The sequence below is a fragment of the Spinacia oleracea genome, chromosome 2 (genome assembly GCF_020520425.1).
Source record: "Spinacia oleracea cultivar Varoflay chromosome 2, BTI_SOV_V1, whole genome shotgun sequence".
Taxonomy (NCBI): domain Eukaryota; kingdom Viridiplantae; phylum Streptophyta; class Magnoliopsida; order Caryophyllales; family Amaranthaceae; genus Spinacia; species Spinacia oleracea.
In genome coordinates this window covers 102,745,993-102,772,910 of record NC_079488.1, presented here as the reverse complement: position 1 = coordinate 102,772,910, position 26,918 = coordinate 102,745,993, and the positions used below count along the sequence as shown (strand labels likewise).

The 26,918-nt window shown below is 40.6% G+C and overlaps 2 protein-coding genes across 3 annotated transcripts; both read left to right on the top strand.

Annotated features, from left to right (window-relative positions):
* The first annotated feature begins 19,553 nt into the window (after positions 1–19,553).
* Positions 19,554–22,042, top strand: LOC110799575 (RING-H2 finger protein ATL66). Its single transcript, XM_022004857.2, has 3 exons — positions 19,554–20,265; positions 21,236–21,333; positions 21,427–22,042. Exons 1-3 carry the CDS (start codon positions 20,113–20,115, stop codon positions 21,755–21,757), a joined length of 582 nt encoding a protein of 193 aa, XP_021860549.1. The 5' UTR covers positions 19,554–20,112; the 3' UTR covers positions 21,758–22,042.
* Positions 22,043–23,688: 1,646 nt separating this feature from the next.
* Positions 23,689–26,752, top strand: LOC110799577 (protein-ribulosamine 3-kinase, chloroplastic). Of its 2 annotated transcripts, XM_022004859.2 has the most exons (9): positions 23,694–23,949; positions 24,277–24,430; positions 24,598–24,688; positions 24,810–24,884; positions 24,966–25,054; positions 25,262–25,380; positions 25,666–25,806; positions 26,178–26,254; positions 26,391–26,752. In XM_022004859.2, exons 1-9 carry the CDS (start codon positions 23,835–23,837, stop codon positions 26,535–26,537), a joined length of 1,008 nt encoding a protein of 335 aa, XP_021860551.1. In that variant the 5' UTR covers positions 23,694–23,834; the 3' UTR covers positions 26,538–26,752. The 2 variants fall into 2 exon arrangements, with proteins under 2 accessions (XP_056693540.1, XP_021860551.1); XM_056837562.1 differs by lacking the exon at positions 26,391–26,752 and having other exon boundaries at positions 23,689–23,949; positions 26,105–26,249.
* Positions 26,753–26,918: the final 166 nt, after the last annotated feature.

Genomic DNA, 26,918 nt, shown 5'->3' with positions numbered 1-26,918 from the left:
GTTCCTTCCAAATACTTCAAAAACTTAAAAGAACCAAAAAAAATGCAATGGAACTCCTAGTTACTCAAAGCTACTCAACAATTTATGGCGTAAAATCTTCCCTTGACCCATGATCAGATTCCAAACCAAAATCGGCTCTCGAGTAGACGAGTAAGAACTTCCCTCAAATAGATCAAACCATTAGGCAATCATTCTGATCTAGTATGCGTTTACGCGGGTTCATGTGAGACACATCTTAAGCATAAGTGAACTGAATTATTTGGGGTGAGAGAAAGTTTGGGAAGAATAAATCATCAGATCACATATCTTCTTTGAAAAGTTATTGTGTTTATTGTATGCTTTAATTTAGGTTATTTCTAATGTAATTTGCTGTTAATTTGATTCGATTGGTTTAATTGGCACGTGTAATTTTTGCAGAGTGGAAGGATTTTTAATTTGCGGGTTTTGGTAATTTAATTTGGGGTATTTACGTCGAAAAAATTCTAAAATTTGAGGTAAAAGAAACTTGAGTTTAATTTAATGGAACAGAAGTCCATGACTATGGAGCTTTTGATTTGAGGTTTCTTTTTATTAATTTTTCTGTTTGGATCTATTATAAATTTGTAATTTTTTTTAATATTGTTGGTATGGTTAACGGTGAGTTTACACGTGGTTAACTCACCGGAAAGTTAGTATGAGGTCCTAAAGGGTGAAAAAAAAAGGTATAGGTCCTAAAAGGTGAAAAATATAAAAGGTTGGACCCTAACCTTTAGCTTAACTCCAATTTTTATTATAAATGTCAAAAATCAAAATACTTTGTACTCCAATGTAGAGTGGTGATTAATTTTGTTATTTAACCACGTTTAAATATATGCTTCCTCCATTCCTAAATAATTGCACCGTTTTGACTTTCACGTTTGCCAACGCATAACTTTGACCATCAATACTGATAATTATGTATTAATAAATATTATAAAAAGTTGATACATTTAAAATATATATTAAGTCAAATCTAATAATACTTTGTATAACAATTTTTGATTTTATTATTAGTAGAAAATTGAGGTCAAAGCAAGACAAGTGAATACTGTCAAAAGTCAAAATGGTACAACTATTTAGGAAAGGAGGAAGTATTTCCTTTTATCTTATAAATTACAAATTAAAAAAATAAAAATTATAATCTAATAATATATTTTTGTGTAATTAAAAAATTATATCAATTTAATTTAAAAGATACACTAATTTATAATCTACTCCGTAACAAATATTTTATGTAAATAAAAATTCATAATTATACATTACTTTAAAATATTATTTTAATTTTAATGATTAGGTTAGGTTTAGGTTCTTTTTCGTAGTAAAAGCTTGTGTCGTTCATCTCTCCAGCAATACTACACGAGTACACGCAGTCAATTAACCAATAAAGACGAAATACCTTTTTCTAATAGTTTTTTTTTCCCAATGTAATGGTTTTTTTCCCTAAGAATAAATTAGTAAATGTATTTATTATTTTAATTTCCTATATCATATAAATAATTAAAAGTATCTTTTTCTAATTTCCTATACAAACTAGAATTATTTTTCTGAAATAAAAAATTACATTATTCAATTTGTAAGTTTGAATACTCCTTATTATGATTTTACTACTTTTTTTTTATAACATGTATAATAGGTTATATAATCTAAATATTTCAGTTTTCAAATACTTTTGTGACACGTAGGCGTGTCATGTCAACATTGTAACACGGCTTAAAGGTTGTATGTTACGGCCTTTATCATTTCCGATGGTTAAGATATGTCAAAAATTGTATTCCCTCCTCAAACTCATTTACACGCTGTTAAATTTCAGAGAAATACGAAATAGGTCTGGGCAACCCAATAAAGAAGAGGAGAGTTCGGTCCACTTATAAGTTCAATGGAAGTTCCACATTAAAACCAAATGACAATTGCGGGAGTGACTCCACAAGCTTATAAAGTGATATTTTTTCTCTTCTCTTTTTCCAATGTGGACAACATAGGATCTCAACACACGCATAACAGTTGTGGTACATATCAGTACACGCCATTTACCGTAGGCTCATTCTTAATTTTTTTTTTTTTGGAAAGTAAAACCAATTCATTAATAGAAAGTAATACGACATCTACAACAGAAATCGAATTTAACAAATACATAACAAATTGAATAAAAAAGATGTATTCCTTCATCAAAACTACTATCGTTGGGAAGATCTTGCACTGTGGGACATCTCTCACACATGTCGCTGGAACATACCGCCTTTTCGGAGAGACGGTCTAACGATTTGTTGTAGCCGCGAGGACGGTTTCCATCCGATTCATCTAAGTCAATTTGAAAATTTGATAATTGGTTCAATCTCGTATAATTCATTATCAACGAACCGAATTCACGACGATACTCCACCAAAACTATACTAATAATAAAACTCAAATACTCAACTAATCCCACCATAGAGGAACTTACTACACTCACTAATCCCACCATAAAGGAACTTACTACACTCAAACGATGTATTTTTGTTGAATATGAAGACAAACATATGAATAATTAAACCACAAAGGCCGGTTTGACTATCCAGCCTAAAAATCTTTTGAAATTTGTAAACCATAGAGAGTAAAAAAGGGAGGAGGACGGCTAGGACGGCTAGGCTCATTCTTAATTAGCAATAGTAATCGATTAACATGTACGGAATACTCCGTATTTATTGCTGCCCGCTTATTTTACATTAATTTTTACCCTCAGCATAACCACATCCAAAAATGGCGGATCCATCACTTCACCCAGAAACATACCACCACAAGACCCACCCCTTGAAGGAGATCGCCATTGATTACACTCCACAAGTCTGTAACCATTGCTCAGACACCAATGAGATTTCCATCACCTTCGACGATCGAGGCGGTGCACGGTGGCGATCTCCGGTTCGCTACCGCTACGGGACCTTCAGTGCTGAAATCCAATGTCCTAAGGGAAACACTAGTGGTCTGAATTTCAATATTTATTTGTCTTCTATGGAAGGTGATAAATCCCAAGATGAAATTGATTTTGAGTTCTTGGGCAAGGATAAGACCATTGTTCAGACCAATTATCACACCGCTGGTATGTTTTTCAATTTTAATAGGTTTTTTTTTGGTGCCACATAGTTTTGATAATCAATGTTTGGGCTCCCAATTGATTCTCAATTGGGCCACTAAGTCCAAAGCCCAATGGCTCTAAACGACAACATCAAACCTACCAATGGCTATTCAGCCATCCATTAAGGCCCAAGGCCCAATAACAATAAATGACCTATGGGCATTTATTATGCAAACACTATAAATAGGCCGCCAAGGCTCACACCTCAAGGTACGTCCAATTTACCGCCTTAAGACTACTCTTTTAGAGAACTTCTCTCTAGAATCCGAGCATCATTCTTACTTAGGCATCGGAGGGGCTTTCCTCGGAAACACCCCCGAGGCTAGTGACTTTGCTCTTGTGCAGGTGAATTCGGACTCCACTCATTCAAACAAGCAAGATCTTCAACACATACAAAAGGGCCTTCATTCGAAGCCCATTGTTTCCATCTTTACAACACCGGAACAATTTGGCGCCGTCTGTGGGGAAGAACACTTCAAAGCCTTTGAAAGACATCAATCACCTCTTTCCGCGAAAATGGTGAATGATGCTGTTAACAACAATAACGACGATATGATGGTGCGGTCAGATTCAGAATCTGACCAAGAGGGGCACCCTCAATCGATGGCGAGGTCACAGCCAAGCAGAGCTACGACCGTCACGAATACAGGACCTCCGATTCCAACTAGGGAAGAGCTCACTGCGGCCATGACCATCATGCAAAACTTCCTCTTCAATGAGAAGCAGCAAGGACTGGCAAATGACCGCAGAGAAGAGAGGAGGACCAGGCGAAGGCTGAACGAGCCACCCAGTGTGGAAGTGTCCAGACCCGAACGAGAACTCCTTCCCTTGACAGGTACACACTTGACGTCGAGGTGGATGGAAAGCACGTGGGACACTCAAAAAAGGGCACAACAGCAACCAGATTGGTTTGCGAGACCATCGCCTACTCCAACAGCTCTCCAAAGCGAATCAACTACTCGTAATCCTCGGATCCGAAGCTCGGTACTCAGCAGGTTGAGGCCCTCGGTCCACTCAAGGTTAAGACCTTCGATCCATACGAGACTCGGGGTAGGTGAGTCGAGCAGATCTGGCGAGCGACCCGAGGTCAGTAGCCGAGAAAGAAGAAGAGACGGGAGGCATGATCGAACCCCTAGCCCCCATCGTACGCCCGAACGTTCTAATCACAGAGCCTCGGCAAACGAAGGCATCAGGGCTAGACTCGGGAAAAGAATCATGACTCCTACGTCATCCCCTTTCTCGGACGAGCTGATCATGGAAGAAATACCGAAGGTAAGGCTGCCAGCTCACCTAACCTACAGCGGAATCACAGATCCGAGGGATCATGTCATCTCCTACGAGCAGCAGATGTTCTTGAGTCCCTACTCCGAAGCATGCTGGTGTAAATACTTCCCAACCACGCTAACCGGAGTGGCGGGAGAGTGGTTTAGATCGCTGCCGAAGGGATCGATCAAGAGTTGGAAAAAGCTGAAAAAGAGATTCTGCACACAGTTCGTGAGCAACAATCGCCCCGAGCGAACCACAGCAGAACTGACCTCAATCCAACAAGAAAGAGACGAAAGTCTGAGAGAATTCATGGCCAGATTCATGAAGGAATCAACAAACATACCAAACTTGCAGCCAGACGTGGCCATCTTCGCCTTGAAGCACGCGCTCCAGGAAGGGAAGTTCCGTGACGAACTCTCAATGAAGAACCCCTCCAGAATAGCTGACGTGCTCCAAATGGCTGATGCGTTCATCAGAACCGAAGAGTTCAACAAGGCCGCTGCAAGACTGAAAGGATCGTCGGATCCGAGAGACACAAAGAATACTCAGAGCAAGCCCGAGGGCGGCTCAAGGAAGGGGAAAGAGAAAGTAGGAGCTAGAGAGATGAGCCCGAAGAAAGACGGGAGAAGGGGTGAACTTCAACCCAAGTACACCAACTACACTCCACTAGCTCTGCCCCGAAAGGAGATATTCAGCCTCAATAGAAATGACGAAAAGTGGAAACTACCTGGGAAGCTCAAGTCCAACCCAGCTCGGAGAAACAAGAACAAATGGTGCGAGTTCCATGATGACTTCGGTCACCATACCGAAGAATGCAACTCGCTGAAAGACAACATTGAGGACCTCGTTCGCCGAGGCTACCTGAAACAATACTTGTTAGACCGAAGGGAGGAAAAAGAAAAGGCCGCAAGCGGCAAACAACACGAGCAACCCCAGAAAAGGGTCTACGAAGCAACAGGGCACAAGAAAAATGACATCCTAGTGGTGTTCGGGGGACAGAAGTCTGGCCAGGCCAGCAAAAAACACCTAAGAGCCCTCTCCCATCGGGTCAACTTCAGCGCGGTGGGAGACAACCAACCACACCCCCCGAACATGACCTTCACTGCTGATGATTGCTTCGGAGTCCAGTACAAACATGACGATCCTCTGGTCATTTCCATGGACCTCAACAACCACAACGTACATCGAGTGTTAGTCGACGGAGGAAGTGCCGTCAACATCATCTTCAGAAACTGCTTCGAGCAGCTGATCCTCGAAGAACCAGAGGAAGCACTGACGAAAGTCAGTTATCCTCTGATCGGATTCAACGGATCCGCAGCTATCCCTCGAGGAAAGATCACCCTGCTAGTCACAGTGGGCGAAGGCCAGGCAGCAAAAACCCTTCGGGACGAATTTTTGGTGATGGACTGCGACTCCGTATACAACGTAATCATGGGGAGAACCATGATTCACAAGATGCAAGCAGTCCCCTCCACATACCACCAGCTGATGATATACGTCTCGGATGCAGGATTCGCCGAACGAATCAGAGGTGATCAAGAAGTGGCGAGAAGAACCTGCCACACTGCTGTCCGAAAACCCAAATTGGAGGACGGCCCCGAGGAAGGAAAGGGAGCTAAGGGAGAGGAAAGCGAGGCAAAAAGGAGAAGAGCAAGCACGAGCAGCTTGTCTCCCGCAGAAGTTGATGCCCGCCCCGAAACCCCATCTCCCGAACCAGATCAAGAAATGGAGGATATCTTCCTCGAAGATAATTCAGACAGGAGCGTCTGAATAGGCAAGGGTCTAAGCTCGGGGCTCCGAATCGATTTGATCCGACTACTCAGGGATCACAAAGACATCTTTGCATGGTCCGCAGCAGATATGCCAGGGATAAATCCGAAGCTGATTTGTCACAAGCTGGATGTCAACGCTGAAGCTCGACCAATCAAGCAAAAAAAGAGAAATTACTCCTCGGAGAAAAACAAAGCCATCGCCGAGGAGGTTAAAAAGTTGCAAGAGGCCGGATTCATCGAACCATGCATGTATCCGAAGTGGCTGGCCAACGTGGTGATGGTCAAGAAAGCGAACGGCTCATGGCGAATGTGCGTAGATTTCACAGATCTGAACCGAGCCTGCCCCAAAGACTGCTATCCCCTGCCAAGGATAGATCAACTGGTTGACTCCACCAGCGGCCATGCACTGCTCAGCTTCATGGATGCCTTTTCAGGCTACCACCAAGTATTCATGCACCCCGATGACAGGGCAAAGACAGCGTTCATCACAAGCGCAGGAGTGTTCAACTACAAAATGATGCCTTTCGGCTTGAAAAATGCCGGAGCCACCTACCAGAGGTTAGTTGACCACGTCTTCGCCGACCAGAAAGGGAGGAATGTGGAGGTCTACGTGGATGACTCCATCGTAAAAAGCATCAAGGAGGAAGACCATGTCAAAGACTTGGCAGAGACCTTCGGAAATCTGAGGAAATACAGCATGAAGCTGAACCCAAAAAAATGCGTCTTCGGGGTGAAGTCAGGGAAGTTCCTCGGATTCATGGTGAGCGAAAGAGGAATTGATGCGAACCCAGACAAAGTCCAAGCGGCATTGGATTTACCCGAGCCGAAGACCAAGAGAGATGTGCAGAGGCTAACCGGCAGGTTAGCCGCACTAACAAGGTTCATATCAAAAGCCTCGGACAAGGGAGCCCCCTTCTTCAAGGCACTGAAACCAAAGAACCTCCCCGGAGGAGAAGCAGAACCAGTCAAGAAAAAGGGGGTCCCGAGGAAAGTGGATCCCGAACTGATATGGGAACAGGAGCAAAAAGAAGCTTTTCAGCAACTCAGAGCCCACCTAGCTCAACTGCCGACACTGGCCAGACCAAAGGAGGGGGAAACCCTGTACCTATATGTCGCAGTTAGCCCTGGAACCGTCAGCGCAGTGCTTCTTCGGGAAGAAGAAAAGAAGCAACAGCCAATCTACTTCACCAGCCGAACACTCACAGGAGCCGAAACCCGGTACCCACTCATCGAGAAAGTCGCATATGCAGTAGTGGTAGCTGCACGAAAACTGAGGCCATACTTCGACTCCCACCAGATCACAGTGCTAACTGACCAACCGCTCGAAAAAGTACTCGACAAAATAGAGAGGTCAGGAAGATTGGCTGCCTGGGCCTTCGAACTATCAGAGTTCGGCATCAAATATCAGCCGAGGACAGCAATCAAAACACAAGCATTGGCAGACTTCTTGGCCGAGTGCTCATACCAGGAAATGTTGGATGATACGAAAAGCACTTGGGAGGTCTTCACTGACGGATCTTCCACAGTAAACGGCTCAGGGGCAGGAGTTGTACTAATCCCCCCGACGGGGAAAAGCATAGAGTATGCATTGAAGTTCGGCTTCAAAGCAACCAACAACGAGGCCGAATACGAGGCCGCAATCGCAGGGATAGAGCTTTGTTTATCCCTGGAGGCCGAACATGTTCGCCTCAAAACTGATTCCCAGCTTGTAGCCAACCAGATCCGAGGGGAGTATGAGGCCAAATGGCCCAGCATGACAGCCTATTTAGCAAAAATTAAATCCTTAACGTCAAAGTTAAGATCCTTTGAAGTCATCCTCATTCCCCGAGGACAGAACACGCAAGCAGACGCACTGTCAAAACTCGCAAGCTCAACACTCATCGACCTAAACAGGTCGGTCCACGTGGAAGTTCACCAAAAGAGAAGCATCGACTTGCTACCCACCACAGTATGCAGCTTACGTACCGAACCTAGCTGGATGGACGCAGTAGTTGCATACAAAGAAAGGGGAGAACTTCCCGAAGATAAGCTGCAAGCGAGAAAACTGAAAAGATTCAACAGATGGTTCATCATCAGCGCCGAAGGAGCGCTCATGAGGAAATCATTCTCTGCTCCGCTGCTAAAATGTGTGGGTCCAACAGACGCTGACTACATCCTAAGGGAAATCCACCTCGGGATATGCGGAAACCACATTGGAGGTAGGACATTAGCACATAAAGCCCTTCGGGCTGGGTACTGGTGGCCCACTATGGTTTCCGAGGCAAAGCAGATGGCAAGGAAATGCGAGAAATGCCAAAAGTTCGCACCAGCCATCCATCAACCAGCTCAAACCCTACAATCAACACTGTATCCCTTACCATTCGCACAGTGGGGGTTAGACATCATTGGTCCCTTCCCCTCAGCGACGAACCAGAAGAAGTGGTTGATTGTAGGAGTCGACTATTTTAGCAAATGGATCGAAGCCGAAGCTGTCTCCTCCATCACCGAACCTCAGGTCCGCAAGTTCATATGGCAGAACATCATCACAAGGTTCGGCATACCAAGACTGATGGTCTTCGACCACGGGAAACAGTTCGACAACACCCCGTTGCAAAAGTGGTGCAAACAGTTCGGCATACACCTAGCGTACTCGGCAGTCTGTCACCCACAAAGCAACGGGCAAGCCGAAGCTGCTAACAAACTCATCCTCAACGCACTCAAGAAAAGAGTCGAGGATGACAAAAACAAATGGTTAGAAGAGCTACCCGGAACACTATGGTCCCTTCGGACCACTGAAAAAGAAGCTACCGGACAAACACCGTTCCACCTTGTATACGGATCCGAAGCTGTAATTCCTGTGGAAATCGGAACAGAAAGCCTGAGGATCCAGGCATACAACAGATATGACGGGCTCCAAGGAGAAAGCAACAATCAACTTCTATCCGAAGCTCTCGATCTACTGGACGAAGCTCGGAACGATGCAAGGACACTCAACGCAGCCTATTTGCAGAGGGTCAACAAGCATTACAACCGAAGAGTCAACGCCAGACCTCTAAAAGTCGGTGATCTAGTACTCAGAAACGCCGCCTCGGTTCAGAAAGGACGGATCCATGGCAAACTCTCAGCCACTTGGGAAGGACCATACATCATCCATTCCGAAAAAAGGCCAGGCACGTATATGCTGAAACAGTTAGATGGAACAATCCTGAAGAACCATTGGAATACCGATGTTCTCAAGAAATATTTTGTATGATCTCTGTCTGTAAACCAAGTAAGTTGTTTAATGAGAAGAGGAAAGCCATTGGCACCATGTGTTTCATTAAACTTATCTCTATAATTATTGTCCCTTTATATATATATGCAGCCTCGGATCTGATCAATCCGAGACTAAAAACAGGTTGACTTTGCCCATTCCTTGATAAAATGCAAGAAATGACCAAATCATACACTTCAGGGAATCATCCAGAATCCTCGGATTCGCGGTACCCTAATAAAATTTGTTCGCAACAAACAGTCGCTCGAATCAAGTTATAAAACTCCGGCTCAGATCCACGGATCGCCGAAGGCATAACTAAAGAGGCAGACTAGCGATCTCTTGCCCAGGTTTCCGAACCACAAGAGATCGGAAGAACAATCCAAACCTCTGAGCAGATCGACGGATTTGAAGAGTCTGGAAACTAAAGAGTCTCTTAGCAGATCTACGGATTTGAAGAACTCGCAAAACTAAAGAGTCTCTTAGCAGATCTACGGATTTGAAGAACTCGCAAAGTCAAAGAGTCTCTTAGCAGATCTACGGATTTGAAGAGCTCGCAAAAGTTAAAAAGTCTCTTAACAGATCTACGGATTTAAAGAGCTCGCAAGATCAAAAGGTTTTTAGCAAGTCTACAGAAAGAGGAGCTCGAGAAATCTACGGATCTAAAGACCTAAAATTGCGAAAGTACAAATTGAAAAGAAGCAGCCAAGTAACAAACATTCATTTTTTATTCAATATTTGGGGGGAGTACAAATACACTGAAAACCTCAAAAATTGAAAACAAAATGAAACAGTTAAAATCGGCAGCCATCAACAGACAATACCGGCCTACCGAAGTACTAAAGAAAGCAAAAAGAAATGAGTACAACGCAGCGCCGAGGCAAAAGGGGGAAAAGCAAGCACATATTCGGAAGTCCTCAACTGGAACCGACCGACTCTGAAGAAGACGACTGCCCGAATCCCTAACTCTTGGGAGTCTCAGGAGCGGCCCCTAGGGGAGCATCCTTCGAAGAACCCCCAGCAGTGGTATCACCTTCGGAAGTTGCCTTCTGGGCCCGAGCCTCTGCAAGAGCAGCTTGGCGTTCAGCTTCAGCTTCATCTCGATCAGCTTGGCATTCCACCAAGTGGTCCTCGGCCTGCATCCATAGAGGAACTTTCTCGTTCCAAGGGAAGTGAGGCATGTGCTTCGCAAACATGCGCCGAGCACCCAGGATGCCGTTCCAATACTGCTCTCTACACTGATCAGCAGTGTAGAGGTTGACTCGCTCCTGCTCCAGCTTCCGAACATAGTCATCCTTTTCCCGAAGCTTCAGCCGAAGGACAGGCACCTTATCAGCTTGCTGCTGGATCAGCTCCCGATGCTGGACAAAATGGTGGAGCCTTAACTCCGCCTCTTTATGCTCCTTGTCGGCCGCTTCAAATTTAGACTTCATCTCCTGGAAGAGTCTATCTTTTTCCTCAAGTTCGCTAGCGAACTTAGCGGCCATATCCTTCTTTTCCTCAGCAAAGGAAGCGATCTTCTCAGCATCCTCTTCAACTCGGAAGATGAGCTGGCCAACCTCGGTCCCGATCTTCTCAGCAGACTCTCTAGCCTCACGACTATAGTGAAGGTACAGCTGCTTGAGTTCCGTAAGCTCGGAGAGGAGTTGCCCAGCCTTCTGGTCCAAAATGGGAATATCACGAGCATAAGCCTCACGATATTTCCTCAGTTGTTTCTCCTCAACCGAGCTACACTCGGAAGCGAACGAAGACCAGAAAACAGCCTGGGAACGAGAGAAAGATGAGCAAAATAGGAAAAACATAAAACAAAAACACAACTCAAAGAGAAAAATCTAGCAAATTACCTCGTTCAGATAGTACTGGGCCATCATAGCCGGATTCCTCTCTTCGGCCCCAGGAACCCTCCACTGCGGGTTAGCACGAAGCAGATTCTCCCGAGCAGCCTCGGGGCCCACCAAGGATCCCACGTGAGCCAAGGGGTCCTCTCCCAAAATCGGAGCCCTGGCATATCGAGCCATCGCCTCCCTTACTTCTTCGGGGATCCGTTTTAGCGGAACATCCGAACAGGGATCAGCATGGATCAGCCTATCCAGGGCCGAGGTAGAAGTAGAACCCAAAGTTGAGTGGCGCCTCTTCCTCGTCAAACCTTGCTCGGGCTGCTCCTCCTCTCCAGCAGAGGGAACCTCCTTCTGAACCTCGGGGACCGCAGCTTCGGGGCCCGAGAGATCTATCATCTCCTTGTCTGGACTCTTCTCCCTCTCGAAGGGAAGATCAGCAGACTCCTTCTTCTCCCCAGCTACCTCAGGGACATCCGAACCAGGAACAAAATCGGCTTCAATCGCCTCCATCACCTCGGTGATATCCTGGATTTCGATCCCCAAAGCAGCAGATGGTTTAAGGGGAGAAGGGATGATATCTTCCTCGACCAGCGGCTGATCCACGGGCGGCGGTTCAGCAACCACCACACTCTTTAACTTCTGCCCTGGTAAGGGCATGAAGTGAAGAAGATTCTTAGGAGGAGGCATGACTTCCGAAACCGCTTCCTACATAGCAAGCGTTCAAAGATTAGTTTCCGAAAAAGGGAGAAACGAACTACAAAAAATCCAAGTCAGAACAAATACCTTCTCCGAGGGATGAGAAGCCTTCGCTTTCTTCGGATGCGTGGACGGCCTCAAAAGAGTGCTACCCTTCCTTTTGCGTTGATCCTAAAAAGGGGAGACCAAGGGTCAACGAATATAAAAGAAGAAAAAGGAAGAAATAGAGAAAAAAGCGGGAAATACCCGGTTCCTAGATAAAGTGATATCTATCCGAGCCGGAGATGAAACCGAAGGAACGGCACGCGGCACAACGTCAGTCCCAGGACCCTAAAAAGATGGTCCAGGACCAAGACGTTAGCCGACGGCCAACCGAAAAGAAAAAGATAAACAGAAAATCGAGCTTATAAATGAACACTCACCGGGTCCGAAGTTGTCTTCAACTCAGGAAGCACAACCTTCACAGGAACAGCTTCAACAGAAGAGGCGGAATCCCACGGATCAGCTCGAACTTCAGATATCCGAGCAACCCCCGAAGGAGACAACACGTAATCCTTCAGACGAGGATTACGAGGGTTATCTTTTCCGAACTTGTACTCGGGAGCCGGGTCGTGAATAGTCTTCAAATCCAAAGAAATGCCCAACTTCTTAGGATCAATGCAGCTAAAGCCGTACTCTGCAAAAACAAAGCACAAAACATGTCAGCAAAACGAAACAGGAAAGAGGACAAACTCACTGAAAAAACGGTCTCAGCCGAAAGACACCTACCCCTGTCAAAAATCCTGCTGAGACCGGCAACAGCAAGAATGTCCTCCCTCAAAATGTAATTGAGATTCGGGAGCCAGCTAGACGGCAGTCGATGGTTATCCTCTTGAGCCAAGAACCACTGGAGGAGGTCCACATAGTGGCGATGGTTCCGATCTGGAGCTGCCACACCCCTCATATCAGGATCAGGAGCCACGAACCACTTCGGAGGACGATAAAAGTTGGGATGCTTCGGATCCGTCGGCACACGGACGAGCAACCACTCCGTCTTCCAATTGTGGTCAGAGCTAAGGTAGGGGTACGCCGTGATGTAGTTCGGATCCCCCCTCTTTCGGGACTTCTTGTTGACAATGGTCCACCAACCATACCCATCACCCTTGGAAGCATGGTTGAGAACCAGATCGTGAAGATCCCGAAAGATAGCGACAGAGCAAGGGAAATTGACGAAGTCACACACCCATCTAAATCCGATTATGTGCCTCATAGATTTGGGTGTGAGCTGGGCCAAACTAATGTTGTACGACACCAAAAGCTCGGATACGAACGGATCCAAAGGAAAGCGGAGACCATTCTCCAAATGGTGAGTATACACGGAAATGAACCCCCTCGGTGGATGAGTCACCCGAGGACGCTCTTGTTCAGGAAGCTCGCACCAGTACCCCAAGGCATGCTGAATTCCGTATAGCTCCTCGGCCTTCCGATGATAATTCCCTAACTTCGCTTCCACCAACCAGTCACCGCTGACCGATTTCTCCAACGGACCGTCGATCTGCGTGGTCTCATGCAAAATTGAGGCATACTTGCCCTTCGGATCAGCTTCCGTCCAATGAACTGGAAACTCGGAGTAACGACGACGAGCACCCGAAAAGCCAGCTCTCTCACCAGAGGTTGCGCGTTCATCTTCGGAAGCATCCCAACCAATCGAACTCTTCACCAACGGCCTCTCCGAAGGTCGACCCCTCGAAGATTTCGGTAACCTCCCCGAAGGCACGTTCTCTCTCTCACTAGAGGAACCAACAACGAACTTGCTTTTGCCCCTATTCTTTGCCATGGTCGCGAAATCTCGATCTAGGGTTTAGATTGAGGGGTAGAAGGAAGAGCGAAGAAAAAAAAGAGAACTCAGAAGCAAATTACCTTTTTCCGAAGCGGAATTCGCCGATAAAGCGAACAACACAAGTTCCCGAAGTCTAAAGTTGGCCGAATTTCGTAGATCTGAAGAAGCAAATTGCACTGCGATCGCCGGAATTTAGAGAGAGAATGGGTTTGAAATAAGGAGTAAAAAGTTCAAAAGGAGCAAAGCACCCAGTATTTATAGAAAAGATAAAGGGCGCATCAACTTCCTCAAACCCACGATCTCCATGACACATTACAATTCCCAACACTTGTCATCAATGCAAATCATCCCTTTTCAAAAAAGAGAGGGAACCTTCGGACTTCTGACAGCTGGAAACCCACCCATTTAATTCTAAATGGACCGGGTCTGGGGGGCATGTTGTTTGGGCTCCCAATTGATTCTCAATTGGGCCACTAAGTCCAAAGCCCAATGGCTCTAAACGACAACATCAAACCTACCAATGGCTATTCAGCCATCCATTAAGGCCCAAGGCCCAATAACAATAAATGACCTATGGGCATTTATTATGCAAACACTATAAATAGGCCGCCAAGGCTCACACCTCAAGGTACGTCCAATTTACCGCCTTAAGACTACTCTTTTAGAGAACTTCTCTCTAGAATCCGAGCATCATTCTTACTTAGGCATCGGAGGGGCTTTCCTCGGAAACACCCCCGAGGCTAGTGACTTTGCTCTTGTGCAGGTGAATTCGGACTCCACTCATTCAAACAAGCAAGATCTTCAACACATACAAAAGGGCCTTCATTCGAAGCCCATTGTTTCCATCTTTACAACACCGGAACAATCAATATCTGTAATTACTCAAGTAAAAACGAAAGTAAGTCAATTAATATGGCACAATGATGAAGAAAATGATAAAGGTCGCATCAAATGAGCCAAAGGGGCAATAAAAAATTACAAATCGGGGAGGGGATCGAATTTGGACACATCGTACACAGGGCATCAGTCTTTAGAACTAGGCTAAGACATTATTAGTACCTCTTTTGGAGGAAGCCTTTGTCACAAAGTGAGTACCAATACAGAATGTAGAATACCAATACAGAATATGTTAGTACCAATATAAATTATGTGAATACATAATACAATATGACGCATAGTCTACGTTATGCCTATATGCATAGTCTACCAATGAAAACATGTAAAATTGCGTTAACTAAATATTGACGCAATTTGGCACCTTTATCATCACCGGTTTGTATTTGATTGATAAATGTCGAATTGCAGGAATTGGGAGCAAGGAGGAGATTCATGAGTTAGGATTTGAGTGTTCAGACGGGTTTCATGAATACGTGATCAAGTGGTTCCCAAATGTGATAGAATGGGTCATTGATGGGAAACTAGTACGAAGGGTGGTGAGAGAGAGAGTGGTTCTGCCTTCCCTGAGAAGCCGATGTTCCTTTATTCATCGGTTTGGAATGCTAGTTACATCGACAATGCAAAGTGGGCCGGGCCTTATGTCGGGTGCGATGCTCCCTATGTTTGCCATTACAAGAATGTACATGTCCCTCTTGAAACTGCAGTGGAGGAATAATAATTACTCCCTCCGTCCCGGAATACTTCACCTGTTTTCCTTATCGGGCTGTCTCTTAATACTTCACCTGTTTCTAAAAATGAAAATATTCTAACAATATTATATTATTTCTCACTCCACCCCTATTGACCCACCTACCCCCTATTCCATACAAAAAATAATTAAAAATTCAACCCCTACTCTCCCCAACCCCACCTTTTAACCCACCTCCCACTAACTACATTAAAATAATACCCCACTATCAACTACTACCTATTAAATTAAATAAGTTAATTTAAGTCCCTTAAACTCTATGCCGGTCAAACCGGGTCGAGTATTCCGGGACGGAGAGAGTAAACACCTCAAGGCTTTGTTCAGTTGTTGCTATGTATAATTAATTACTTCGTATATGGTTTTGTTCTGTGTCAAGTCTTGAGTTTCTATTGATTTTGTTGTCTTGTACCCTAAAATTAATGGCAGGTTGTTCAATAATTTGAATTACTTGAAATGTTGCTGATTTTTTGTTTTTTATACGGTCGCAATGAAAAATTGACCCTATTTAACCCGACTTTTTAAAAATGATTTTGTTATCAAAATCTGAAAAATAAGTGTGTACTCGTTCAAATGTGGACCTATTCAACCCGACTTTTTAAAAATGAATTTATACTTAAATCCGACAAATAAGTTTGTACTCGTTCAAACTTGAACCTACCTAATCTCGCTTTTTTCTATAAAAATAAATAATAGATTGACCAGGCTAGGGGCGATTGACAAGGTCAGTCGGAACTTTTAGACAAGTTTTCATTCTCAAAGAATTTGCATAGTTTCTATGTAAATATATAGAATCGGGTTTAGTTTCCTTCCTAATAACAACCGTTTAGCTAAAAATAATCTTACGAATTAATAATTTTCACAAATAACTAATACTTCCTGTGCATCATAAATCTGGATTGGATAAAAAGTTGAAGTGTGTATCAATATTTTTAATAAAGTTATGGCCATCTCTGGCCGGCTGGCCCTCATGCAGCCTCGCCACTGGACCGGTCGAGTCGTCGACCCTCGGTTTTTCGACACATTCTATTTCAGTTGTTATCCAAACTTGTTAATATGGACTATAGAGTATACTCCTCCATAGAGTATGCTCCATACTCCATATTAGTTTTACTTATAATGATGCACACTTTGCATTCGTGCATAAAGAGCTAGTTTTCACATAGACCGTATGTTTATATACCGTCAACCTTTGATATGTATCTACGCAATTTAGAAGGTGGACCATGGTGCACATAGAGCATGGTGCACCTTAAGAACATTAGTATATAATTAAAAGAACATATAGTTACGTAAAAAGAACATGGACATGTATTTTTTTATATTTTTAATAAATTGTGAATTTTTTATAACAAAAAATAAAACATTATTGTATGTTCTTTTGTCGTAGTGTCATGTTCTTTTGCTTATGCACATGTGTTTTTTTTGTGCACATGGTGCACCATGCTCTATGTGCACCATGGTCCATAGTCCACGGATTGATGTATCTAAGGTCCATTCATGATATTGGGATTCCTGATCACTTAATTAGTAGTGTATTGGAATCCTGATTAGATTTCATCCTTTTTTTAACAGCTTTTTGTGGTGTGTGTAGCAATTACTTATTTTGAGTAGACTGGTGTCGTGGTGTCGTAGTTTGTATAGATATGAATTATGAAGTATGATAGAGAACGATTGATTAATCAGTTATATGACTTTGACCCCTTAATTAATTAGTAATTAACACAAGTTACCCCACGTTAACAATATTTTACAAATAATTATACACATTATTATGAATTATTTAGATAGAAGATCTATCATTATCAAGTCAGATTACTTGAAGTACATAATTAAGATTTTATTAAATGAATAATAAGGATTACCAATTACCACTGAGTTCAACTAACACAATGTTTGATTAGATAGGATTTGCAAATTGCAGCCAATGGTATAGGAAATTGCAAGAAAGGTAATTGTTTTTTTTTTTTATATATATATATTTTTTTTTTATGTGCGAATGAGCCACAAACAACAATGTAAATTATAAACCGGGCGGATCGGAGGATTCGAATCCGAGACATATCGTAAATAACTCCTCAATCTTAATTAATAGGCTAAAACCTTATTAGTACCAACAATAGACAATATAGCATTAAAAAACACTTGTTTAATTGCAATAAGTTGTCCTCAAGGGTCCAAGCACTAGGTCAAGTGGTCAACCTCAACTCTCAAACACTACTAAACATATTAAACCAGTTTTCCTCAAAGGTCTGTAGTCTTCTATGTAATTTGTTGTCCAAAAAAAAAAAACAAGTTTTCTCCAGAGGTCTAAACACTAGGTCATCTTCAACTTTCAAGCACTACTAAACACACCTCATAAAGAAAGAAGGAAAATTTGGTAATATTAATTCAATATTTGGCCGATTTTCTTTTATTAAGTCCACCTATGATATATTTTTTTAATAATCCCACCTTTGCTACCCGACGACTTTTATTGGGCCTAAAAGGTCATAAACCTGTTGTAGGCGGTAATATATCCCTACGTGGTAGTACTCTCTCGATATATCCAGTCATCATCATCAATTCATCACTATCTCGTTGCCTTTTTCATCGGTTATCGGTCACTTAAGCCCAATAAAAATCGTTGGTAGTAAAGGTGAGATTTTTAAAAAATATGTCGTAGGTGGGATTAATAAAAGAAAATCGCCAAAAGGTTGGATTAATATTACCAAATTTTCCAAGAAAGAAAGAGAAATTCAATTATTTTCTTTTTCCCACCATACTTCATTTGCTTCCATTCACTAATTAAATAATAGTATTACGGAGTACGGAGTACATATTTAAAACGAAAGTAACCTCAATTTTAAACACGTGTAAAAAAGTTAAAAATAAAAATAAGCAATAAAAAAACAGGATACACAATATGAGAATGCATGCGTTCTGTTAACATGATCTTCACTAATCTAAACTAATTTTATCTAAACATATAAGCTTAAGCAAACTTATTCAAAAATAATTTAAGTGGAAATAAGGTGATTAGAAAAGACCTAAATTTCGTCATAAAGCTTTGAATTTATACTTGGTGTAGCTCGTGTAAGTTTCATAACACACCTCTACGGAGATTTTTATATTAGACTACTATGTATCCGATATCCCTTAAAGTTGCATATATTACCTCATACTTAAGTACGAAATACTCAATTACCAACACTTATTTAAAACGAAAATAAGCCGAATTTAAACACCTGTAAAAAAAGTTAAAAGTAGAAAAATTAGGCATAAAAAAACATGATATACTATGAAAATGTGTTCTATTCATATGATTGGCTGATTCTCACAATACTTATTTTATCTAAATTTATGAATTTAAGTGAAAATAAAATGAATAGAGCAACACCTAAAATCAGTCATAAAGTCTAAATTTACACTTGGCATGACTCATATAAGTTTCACAAGGCGCCTCTATAGAGAATTAGATTTTATGAAGTATTAGAATAGTACTCCCTTCGTATTTATTTAAGGGATACACTTGCCTTTTCCGGCCTTATTTATTTAAGAGATATACTTGCCATGTTTAGTAACTTATCAACCCCACCATCTAATTAAATCATTTATCTAATATATCCTATGTCCCACCACCCTATTAAACAAATAATTTCAGAACTACACCCCACCCCACACCACCTAAAATGACATGGTTCCCATTTTTTTTTTTATTAAAATATCTACCCAACCTCACTTGTTTTATTACTTTATTTCATTCAATTCTTCTTCTTAATATCCATCTCCGGCCAAGTGTATTCCTTAAATAAATACAAAGGGAGTACGTATTAGAGCTACAAAAGCTAACCCAACCCACCAACCCGACCCGAACCCATCGCATTATTATAGGGTTGAGTTCAAGATTTTTCAACCCGTTTAATTAAACATATCGACCCAACCCAGCCCAACCCAATTACGATTTTTGGAATTTTCAACATATCCCTTAAAACTGCATATATCAAAAACCCGCAAAATTCTTGTCAAAAAATAAAAAAAAAAAAAAAAAAAAATCTCCAAGATCAGTAGATCACAAAATCTACACAAATAAAAATTGGCGGGGTCCCTTGTTTAGTACAGGTGTATAATAGCCCAAAAAAGGGGTATGATTCCAAATATAATACTTACAGTAATGGATAAGCAACAAAACAGAACGGCCTGTTTCACTCCTTACAGTAACGCAGCCTTTATTTTCTCTCTCTTTCTATCTGTCTGTTTCACAAACTCCAGAAGTTGGAATTTGATTTAACCCCATGTGTAATTTCATCTTAATTCCATCCAATTCGATTAAGATTCCAAATGGGTAGTTCCACTTTTGCTTCATTTGATTCAATCAAATCCTACTATTCTGGATTATTGCAGTACCCTTTTTGTTAATCATTTCAATCATTTCTTCTGCTATCTTGAATTGGAAAGAATCCCAGGTTTTTATATTTACCAATTATTGCAACTTTTCTGGGTTTTATGGATTTGGGTCTGTTGTAAAGGTTGAATCATTACAATTAGTTTAGATTTGCTTAATTAGTTAAAAGAACTATGATTAGGGTATGCTATTTGTGGAAAAAAATCCAAGTTTTGGTTGATCTGGATTTGTTTTTGGGGTTTGTGTTGTATGCAATTGAACATCTGGTTAACAGTCATTTAGCAATTTCTGGGCATTTGATTTAGGAAGTTGAGGAGAAAAAGGTGTGAAAAGATGATGTATGATATCAATTTGATTACAACCATTATAGGATTTGGGATGAGCTCTATTTTTATAGTGTTCATATGCACAAGGCTCATGTGTAGGAGGTTTCAATTGCCGGAATCCATGAGGAACGATCACGATCACGAAATCGATGTCGAGCAGGTAGTAATCTATCTCCTCTTCTTGATTCTTATTTAAGGGTTGTTTCTCTGAATGTTGGAGCATTTTATATTGGCTTTTGACTGAATTATGGTAATGAACTAATGATTATTTACAGATTTTGTCAATCTGTTGTCATTTACAAATTACAATGAAGCATATTTTGTTCTTGGTTAGTTGTAAGTCAAACTGTTGATTGCATACTATGGGTTCTTTTACTCCTGTATAATCCAAATATATGCCCTAACTGAAAGCTTCGCTTAAGCAACTACGTACCAAAAGCTCATATCTTTCTGATAAATCCAAGTACTGAGTAGCTTTTAGCGTTTTGACTCGGCCAATAGTCTATTAAAAGTGAAGCTTTGTTCGGTGAAGTAGTGTTTTGAGACACACCGTACCCTCCGCCTTTTAAAGATTGTCTTACTGCAGTTTTTTTGGGTTAAACTTTGAAAATATTGACTATGAATTCTCAGTAATCTATAACAATAATAGTCAATTAAGATTTTGCTAGATTCATTTAAGTTGAGGTAGTATTTTGGAAAAGGTGAAAATGTGGCTTATGACGGTGAAGACAGCTTTTGGAAGAGTAGTAAATGTTACTCCGTAAATCTTTTGTTCTTGTACCAATCCAAACACTTAGTAAAAGTTTTTTGACAGTTAACTCTAACATGCTTGTTGTTTGATTTGCTGAATAGTATTGTACTCCATACAACAATTTGTGCAAGTTCTGTAGACGTAACTGTTTTTATTCTTAAACACTAGGTATGGCATGACAGTAAAATTTGCTTTAATTTCTAGTTTGCTGCTCATAATTACAACTGGTACCTGTTTGGCTTCTTCCATGAGTTTGGAACAAACCAATTATGTCAAAATATTTCCAGATTAACAAAAATGTAGATTGACAATGTTTGCAACAATAAACCTCAGTTAGTTGATGGTTGTAACGCTACTGTTGTGTCCTCTTTTGTGATAGCCAGAGCAGAGGACTGATGGCCTTGCACCCTTTGTGGTTGCTGCAATACCCACGATGAGGTTTCACAAGGATGCTTTTAGCTCCACCGAAGATCCACAGTGAGTATCGAGTATCCTTACTAAAAACATCAACTCATTCATCTGAGATTATTTTCTGAAAAGTTAAAAGAATGGTGCTTCTTTTGTGAGCAGGTGTTCAATTTGTTTGGGGGACTATCAAGAAAAAGAAGTTTTAAGAATTATGCCAAAATGTGGCCACAGTTTTCATCTATCCTGCATTGATCCGTGGCTGATGAAGCAATCTACTTGTCCGGTTTGTCGTTTGCCCTTGAAACATTCTTATGATCCAAAGCGGCCGACATCTGATGACAATGTTGAACTATCAACTCAGGATTTCAATCAGTCGTTGGAACCTGGTTTGAGGTATACAGAAGGCTATGTCAGCAGTCAACAGCATCACCAATCAACGTCAAGCAACCATGAATCCCATTTGCGCGGAGAATCAGAGCCTAGACATGGGTAGAAGGAATTGCTTATCTCTGGGTTTAACACGATTGATATTCAGAAATCAGAATAGCAAGCAATCTTACGCATTGATATTCAGATTGACCTTTTGAAATTTAGTGTGATTTTGTATACATGATTGGATTTTTTTGGCTTATAACTTCAAAAGTGAAGAATTAGTTGATTAGACGACAATTCATGTAACATATGCAATTGATTGGTGAGATATTTGTATACAATGTTCTTTCTGAACCTGTAATTAGAATCTATGGATCTGATAACCGAGAATTCAAGATCCTAAAGAGTTCAGAGGCGTTCATAATTTAGATCAGCTGTTGAGATTGTTGCTGCAGTTATAAGCAGAATTCGTATCTACGTTTGCGTTAGTACATTAGTTGTTCAATACCTAAGAATACCACATTGTATCATCAAATTAAGACGGACTTGTAGAAATGCACACACTTTAATCGTGACACTGTAAAGTAGCATGATTAGGAGAAACAGGAGAAGTAACCAACCATAAAGGGTTTGAGAATGACTCCTACAGAAATCGGTTGCCCAGAATTAGGGGTGAGCACAACAGGGTACCCTGTCAAAGTTTCAAGAATCGGAATCGAAACCTGTTGTAACAGGTTCCTGAAAATGAGAACCGGTATCTTGTCATTTTAAAATTTAAATAAATTGTTGTTAATTTATTGAGAAAAAAGCTACTTTATGGTTTGGGCTTTATTTGTTTTATAGCTTGGGCTTAAATTGTACTTCTATATTTATATTTTTCGAAAAATTAGCTTGGTTTATTTTGTATTTTGGGCATATAAAGTATTTTTACATGGCCTTATCCCTTAGTTTGAGTATTTCATATTAGAATTGGTGTGTGCAGGGTACCCAACAGGGGGTACCCGTTCCAAAAAGTTGAGAACCGGAACCAGAACCTGTTGCAACAAGTTCCCAATTATGTTACCCGGAACCGGAACCTGCACAACAGGTTCCGGTTCCGAAACCGCAGGTTCCGATTCCGATTCCGATTCAGGGTACCCTAACTTTTTGCTCACTCCTACCCATAATGGCTTTATCCTAGAAGAAAATTTACCCTATGACCCATCATCATATTAAACAAACTAGATTAGGTCCCGTGCACGCACGGTTATTTGAAAATTATTAATTGACCATCTTTTTTAACTGAAATATTTATCCCTTAAATGTATTGCGTAATTAATAAATCTCGAACATACTCATTTTATCATATAATATACAATTTTCGCTCTATTACGTATTATATATTTTATATGTTTAATATGATGATTTGACCAAATTAAATATTTGATGTGCTTAATATGAACAAAATATTGAGTAAGAATGTTTTTTTTATTATTGATATGACTATCTGACTAAATATTACCAAAATTGTCTAATAATGTCATATTTAATCCTATAATTTTTTTCTATTTATAAACATACAAAAAGAGAGAAAATAAAATTAGAATAAAGTAAATATTTTTTTTAGAAAAGGGTTTTTGACGGGAAAAAATCGCACCAGGAATTGACACGTATAATTCATGGTGTTCTTTTAGTATATAGTAATAGATAGATAGATAGATAATTTCATAAACCCACCCCACCTCAACCCGTGCCCGGCCAAATGTATCCCTTAAATAAATACGGATGGAGAACTTCGTAGATACGCAGTTAGATTCTTTTTAAAATCAGACTGGTGTCTCTTTTAGTATATAGTAATAGATAGATAATTTCATAAACCCACCCCACATCAACCCGTGCCCGGCCAAATGTATCCCTTAAATAAATATGGATGGAGTACTTCATAGATACACAGTTAGATTCTTTTTAAAATCAGACTAGACCAAAAAAAATTCAGAACAAAGCATACAAAAAAACAACTAAACTAGAAAAATAAAAAAACACATACAACTGACCTTCACACTAGAGTCTAGACACGATTAGACCAGACCATAGAAGAATCAGATCAAACCGGATGAAGTGAGCCCATCCTAATTTGGCGGCAGCAAAAGTGAACACGAAGACCCGGGGGCGCATCATCCACATTCCAGGAGAAAGACCCAGATAGAACACGGGTGAAAATGGTGGTAATCGCACCTCCCACTTCTCTTTCTCTCTCTTCGTGTAAATGCCGCCCTTCTTTCAATCCTCCTACACTTTCCAAGCTCCTGTTCCCCAAACCAAAACCATTTACAAGTAAGTTAACCTGATTCTGGACTGATTAGACCATAACCAGTTCATTAATTTGATTGTCTTACATCTAATGTTGTTTAACGTGTTTCCTTTTTCCATTAATTTGCAACCGTTGATATGTTCAAGAACTACATTTGAATTTACCGTTTATCATGGTTCAATATTTGATTGATGGGGTTTTATGGGATCATATGATGTTGGAAATGGTGAAATTGGGATTAAAAGTAGCTTTGATTGTTCTCAATTTTGGTTTTGGATTAGACTCATTTCCCCATTGTTTTTATTAGCTTTATTGAGTTGGTGAATTGTGAATTGTGAATTGTTGGACAGTTGTGGCAATGAGTGATGACCCAGTTCTTGAGTGGATTCTCACTGAAGGGAAAGCAAAACAGATTAGTAAATCAAGTCCTGTTGGTGGTGGTTGCATCAATCTTGCCACCCGTTACGACACCGATGTCGGTCCTTTCTTTGTTAAAACTAACAGGTATATTATGCTTGGATGTTGATATTACCTGTTCATGTTGAACTTACTTACAAAATGCACTTGTTGATATTTCTGGAAAAAATGAGAGATGTTATTATCGTGATTATGAAACTTATTGTAATTTCTAGGTAATTAACTTGCTCCACTTATTTGCAATGTTGGAATAGGAGTATTGGCCAATCCATGTTTGAAGGGGAAGCTCTTGGTTTAAGACTTATGTTTGAAACCAATACAATTCGCGTCCCCAAGCCATATAAGGTAAGTAAGTTGCCGAAGTTTTGCTTGGTAACTTACCTGATTGGCTGATTGTATACCTGGGTTTGCTAAGGTCTCTAACCACCTGGGAATATCTGAGTGTATCCCTTATTGTGGACTGCAGGTTGGATCTTTACCGCGAGGTGGCTCTTACATCATCATGGAATTCGTAGAATTTGGAGCAGCTAGAAGTGGCCAGGTGAGGATGGCTTAGCTTGAAATCACCCATGTATAATTTCTGTGTTGTTCTCCAAGTATCTTAAACAGTTCATATCTTTAGCCAGCTTTAGGGAAAAAGCTTGCAGAAATGCATAAAGCTGGGAAATCTGACAGAGGCTTTGGCTTTGAAGTTGATAATACTATCGGGAGGTACGTTCCTTTCTGAGCTGCTCTCATCAGTGATCAGTAGATGAATGTCTATTGTATTTGAGTATTATATATTTTAGATTTGGTGTAGTTCATCTTTCTGACTTCATTTGTTATCTCATTTTTAGATTTGGCTCTAGTTTGTTTCTGGAGCAGATGTTATGGCGATCATGATTATTACTGCTTGACTCTACTTTTATTGTTATGCAGTACCCCACAGATTAATACCTGGACATCAGATTGGATTGAGTTTTATGGAAAGCATAGACTGGGCTACCAACTTAAATTGGCTCGAGATCAGTTTGGAGATTCTTCTATCTACGAAAAAGGTTTTCACCTATGTTTTTACTGCACTGCTTTAGGATTTTCTAGTTAGTGCATTTTCTTTGATATCTTTACTGATAACTTTGATCATACGATCTAAGTCACATAAACTACTGTCGGTGCTTCAGTTTGTATTCCTGCCTGTTTTATCGGTTTCATCGGCTGGAAAAATAATTTTGTGTGCTTTATATACTAATACTCTTTTTGCGGGGGACCTTATTGAATTTCACTGTTGTTGATGTTGAAATATGTTTGCATCACCTGACGTTTGAGATTTTTGGTTGTGAAAGGACAAAAGTTGGCAAAGAACCTGGCACCACTGTTTGAGAATGTTGTGATTGAGCCATGTTTGCTGCATGGAGATCTATGGAGTGGGAATGTAACCTATGACAAGAATGGAGAACCTGTTATTCTTGATCCAGCATGCTATTGTGAGTTCTACCCTTCTAGCTGTCCCTTGGTTTCGATTTGGTTGTTTCAGTTCCTGCTTATAAACAGAATACAGCAAAAGGCTGTGCCCAAAGTAGAATAATGCTGCTGGAGAATGTGATGAATGCCTATGTTTCATGATAAGACTCAGTTTTAATTGAAAAGATTATGTTAAGTCTTAACCTCTTTAATGATGCCTAGCTATGGTGATTTCTGAATGGTGAACTCCACTTATTGCTGCATTTTTTCCATCGAACAAATAATTTTTTCTTGGTTGTTGGAATCATTTCTTGTATGCAGGGAACACAGACTCATATGGAGACAGCTTACGCGTTAACCTCATGACTTACCATTTTATCCGTTTAATATGTAGATGGACATAATGAAGCAGAATTTGGAATGTCATGGTGTGCTGGCTTCGGTTCATCATTTTACAACGCCTATTTTGAGGTATTCTCATTTCATCCGCTGTTTATGTTGAATGACTTGTACATTTATGAAAATTTGTTTGGTTGACTTCTGTAATCTTGTTTCGTTCATTTGTATAATGTCATATGCTCTCTCCTGTACGACTTACTTGCCTCAGGTGATGCCCCAACAACCAGGATTCGAGAAACGAAGAGACCTTTACATGTTGTATCACTACCTTAATCACTATAATCTTTTTGGCTCAAGTTATCGTTCATCTGCCGTCTCTATAATCGAAGATTATTTGCAGATGCTAAAGATTTAGACTCAGTTTTACCTGATGTATATTTCCTGTAAATGATTTTTAATTTGAATGTATCAGATTATCAGCAAATATTCTGTATCCTCTGACAATGTATCACTCTTAGATTAAAACTAATGTATAAGGAATACTATAGAGTATGTATTATCAGAATAATGTTCGAATAATTAAATTATTCGTGTTAATGATTTATGCTTGTATTTACTTTTTAATAATAATATATCTACTACGTAGTTATCTACCAGTAACAATATCTATTAGGTTCAAGTTTAAAGACTATAATCCTTATGCAGGTACGAGATTGAAGGAAATCAATTAGAAATCGAATTCTTTCTTGAAATTTAATACTCTGTATGATTCCTAGTTCCTATGCAGATATATTTT

Excerpts from the sequence above, each read along its gene's own strand:
- LOC110799575 (XM_022004857.2), top strand. The coding sequence starts at position 20,113 with ATGATGTATGATATCAATTTGATTACAACCATTATAGGATTTGGGATG. Across the intron at positions 20,266-21,235 it reads ACGAAATCGATGTCGAGCAG|CCAGAGCAGAGGACTGATGG; the intron begins GTAGTAATCTAT and ends CTTTTGTGATAG. Across the intron at positions 21,334-21,426 it reads AGCTCCACCGAAGATCCACA|GTGTTCAATTTGTTTGGGGG; the intron begins GTGAGTATCGAG and ends TTTTGTGAGCAG.
- LOC110799577 (XM_022004859.2), top strand. The coding sequence starts at position 23,835 with ATGGTGGTAATCGCACCTCCCACTTCTCTTTCTCTCTCTTCGTGTAAA. Across the intron at positions 25,381-25,665 it reads TTCTTCTATCTACGAAAAAG|GACAAAAGTTGGCAAAGAAC; the intron begins GTTTTCACCTAT and ends TGGTTGTGAAAG. Across the intron at positions 26,255-26,390 it reads TTTACAACGCCTATTTTGAG|GTGATGCCCCAACAACCAGG; the intron begins GTATTCTCATTT and ends TACTTGCCTCAG.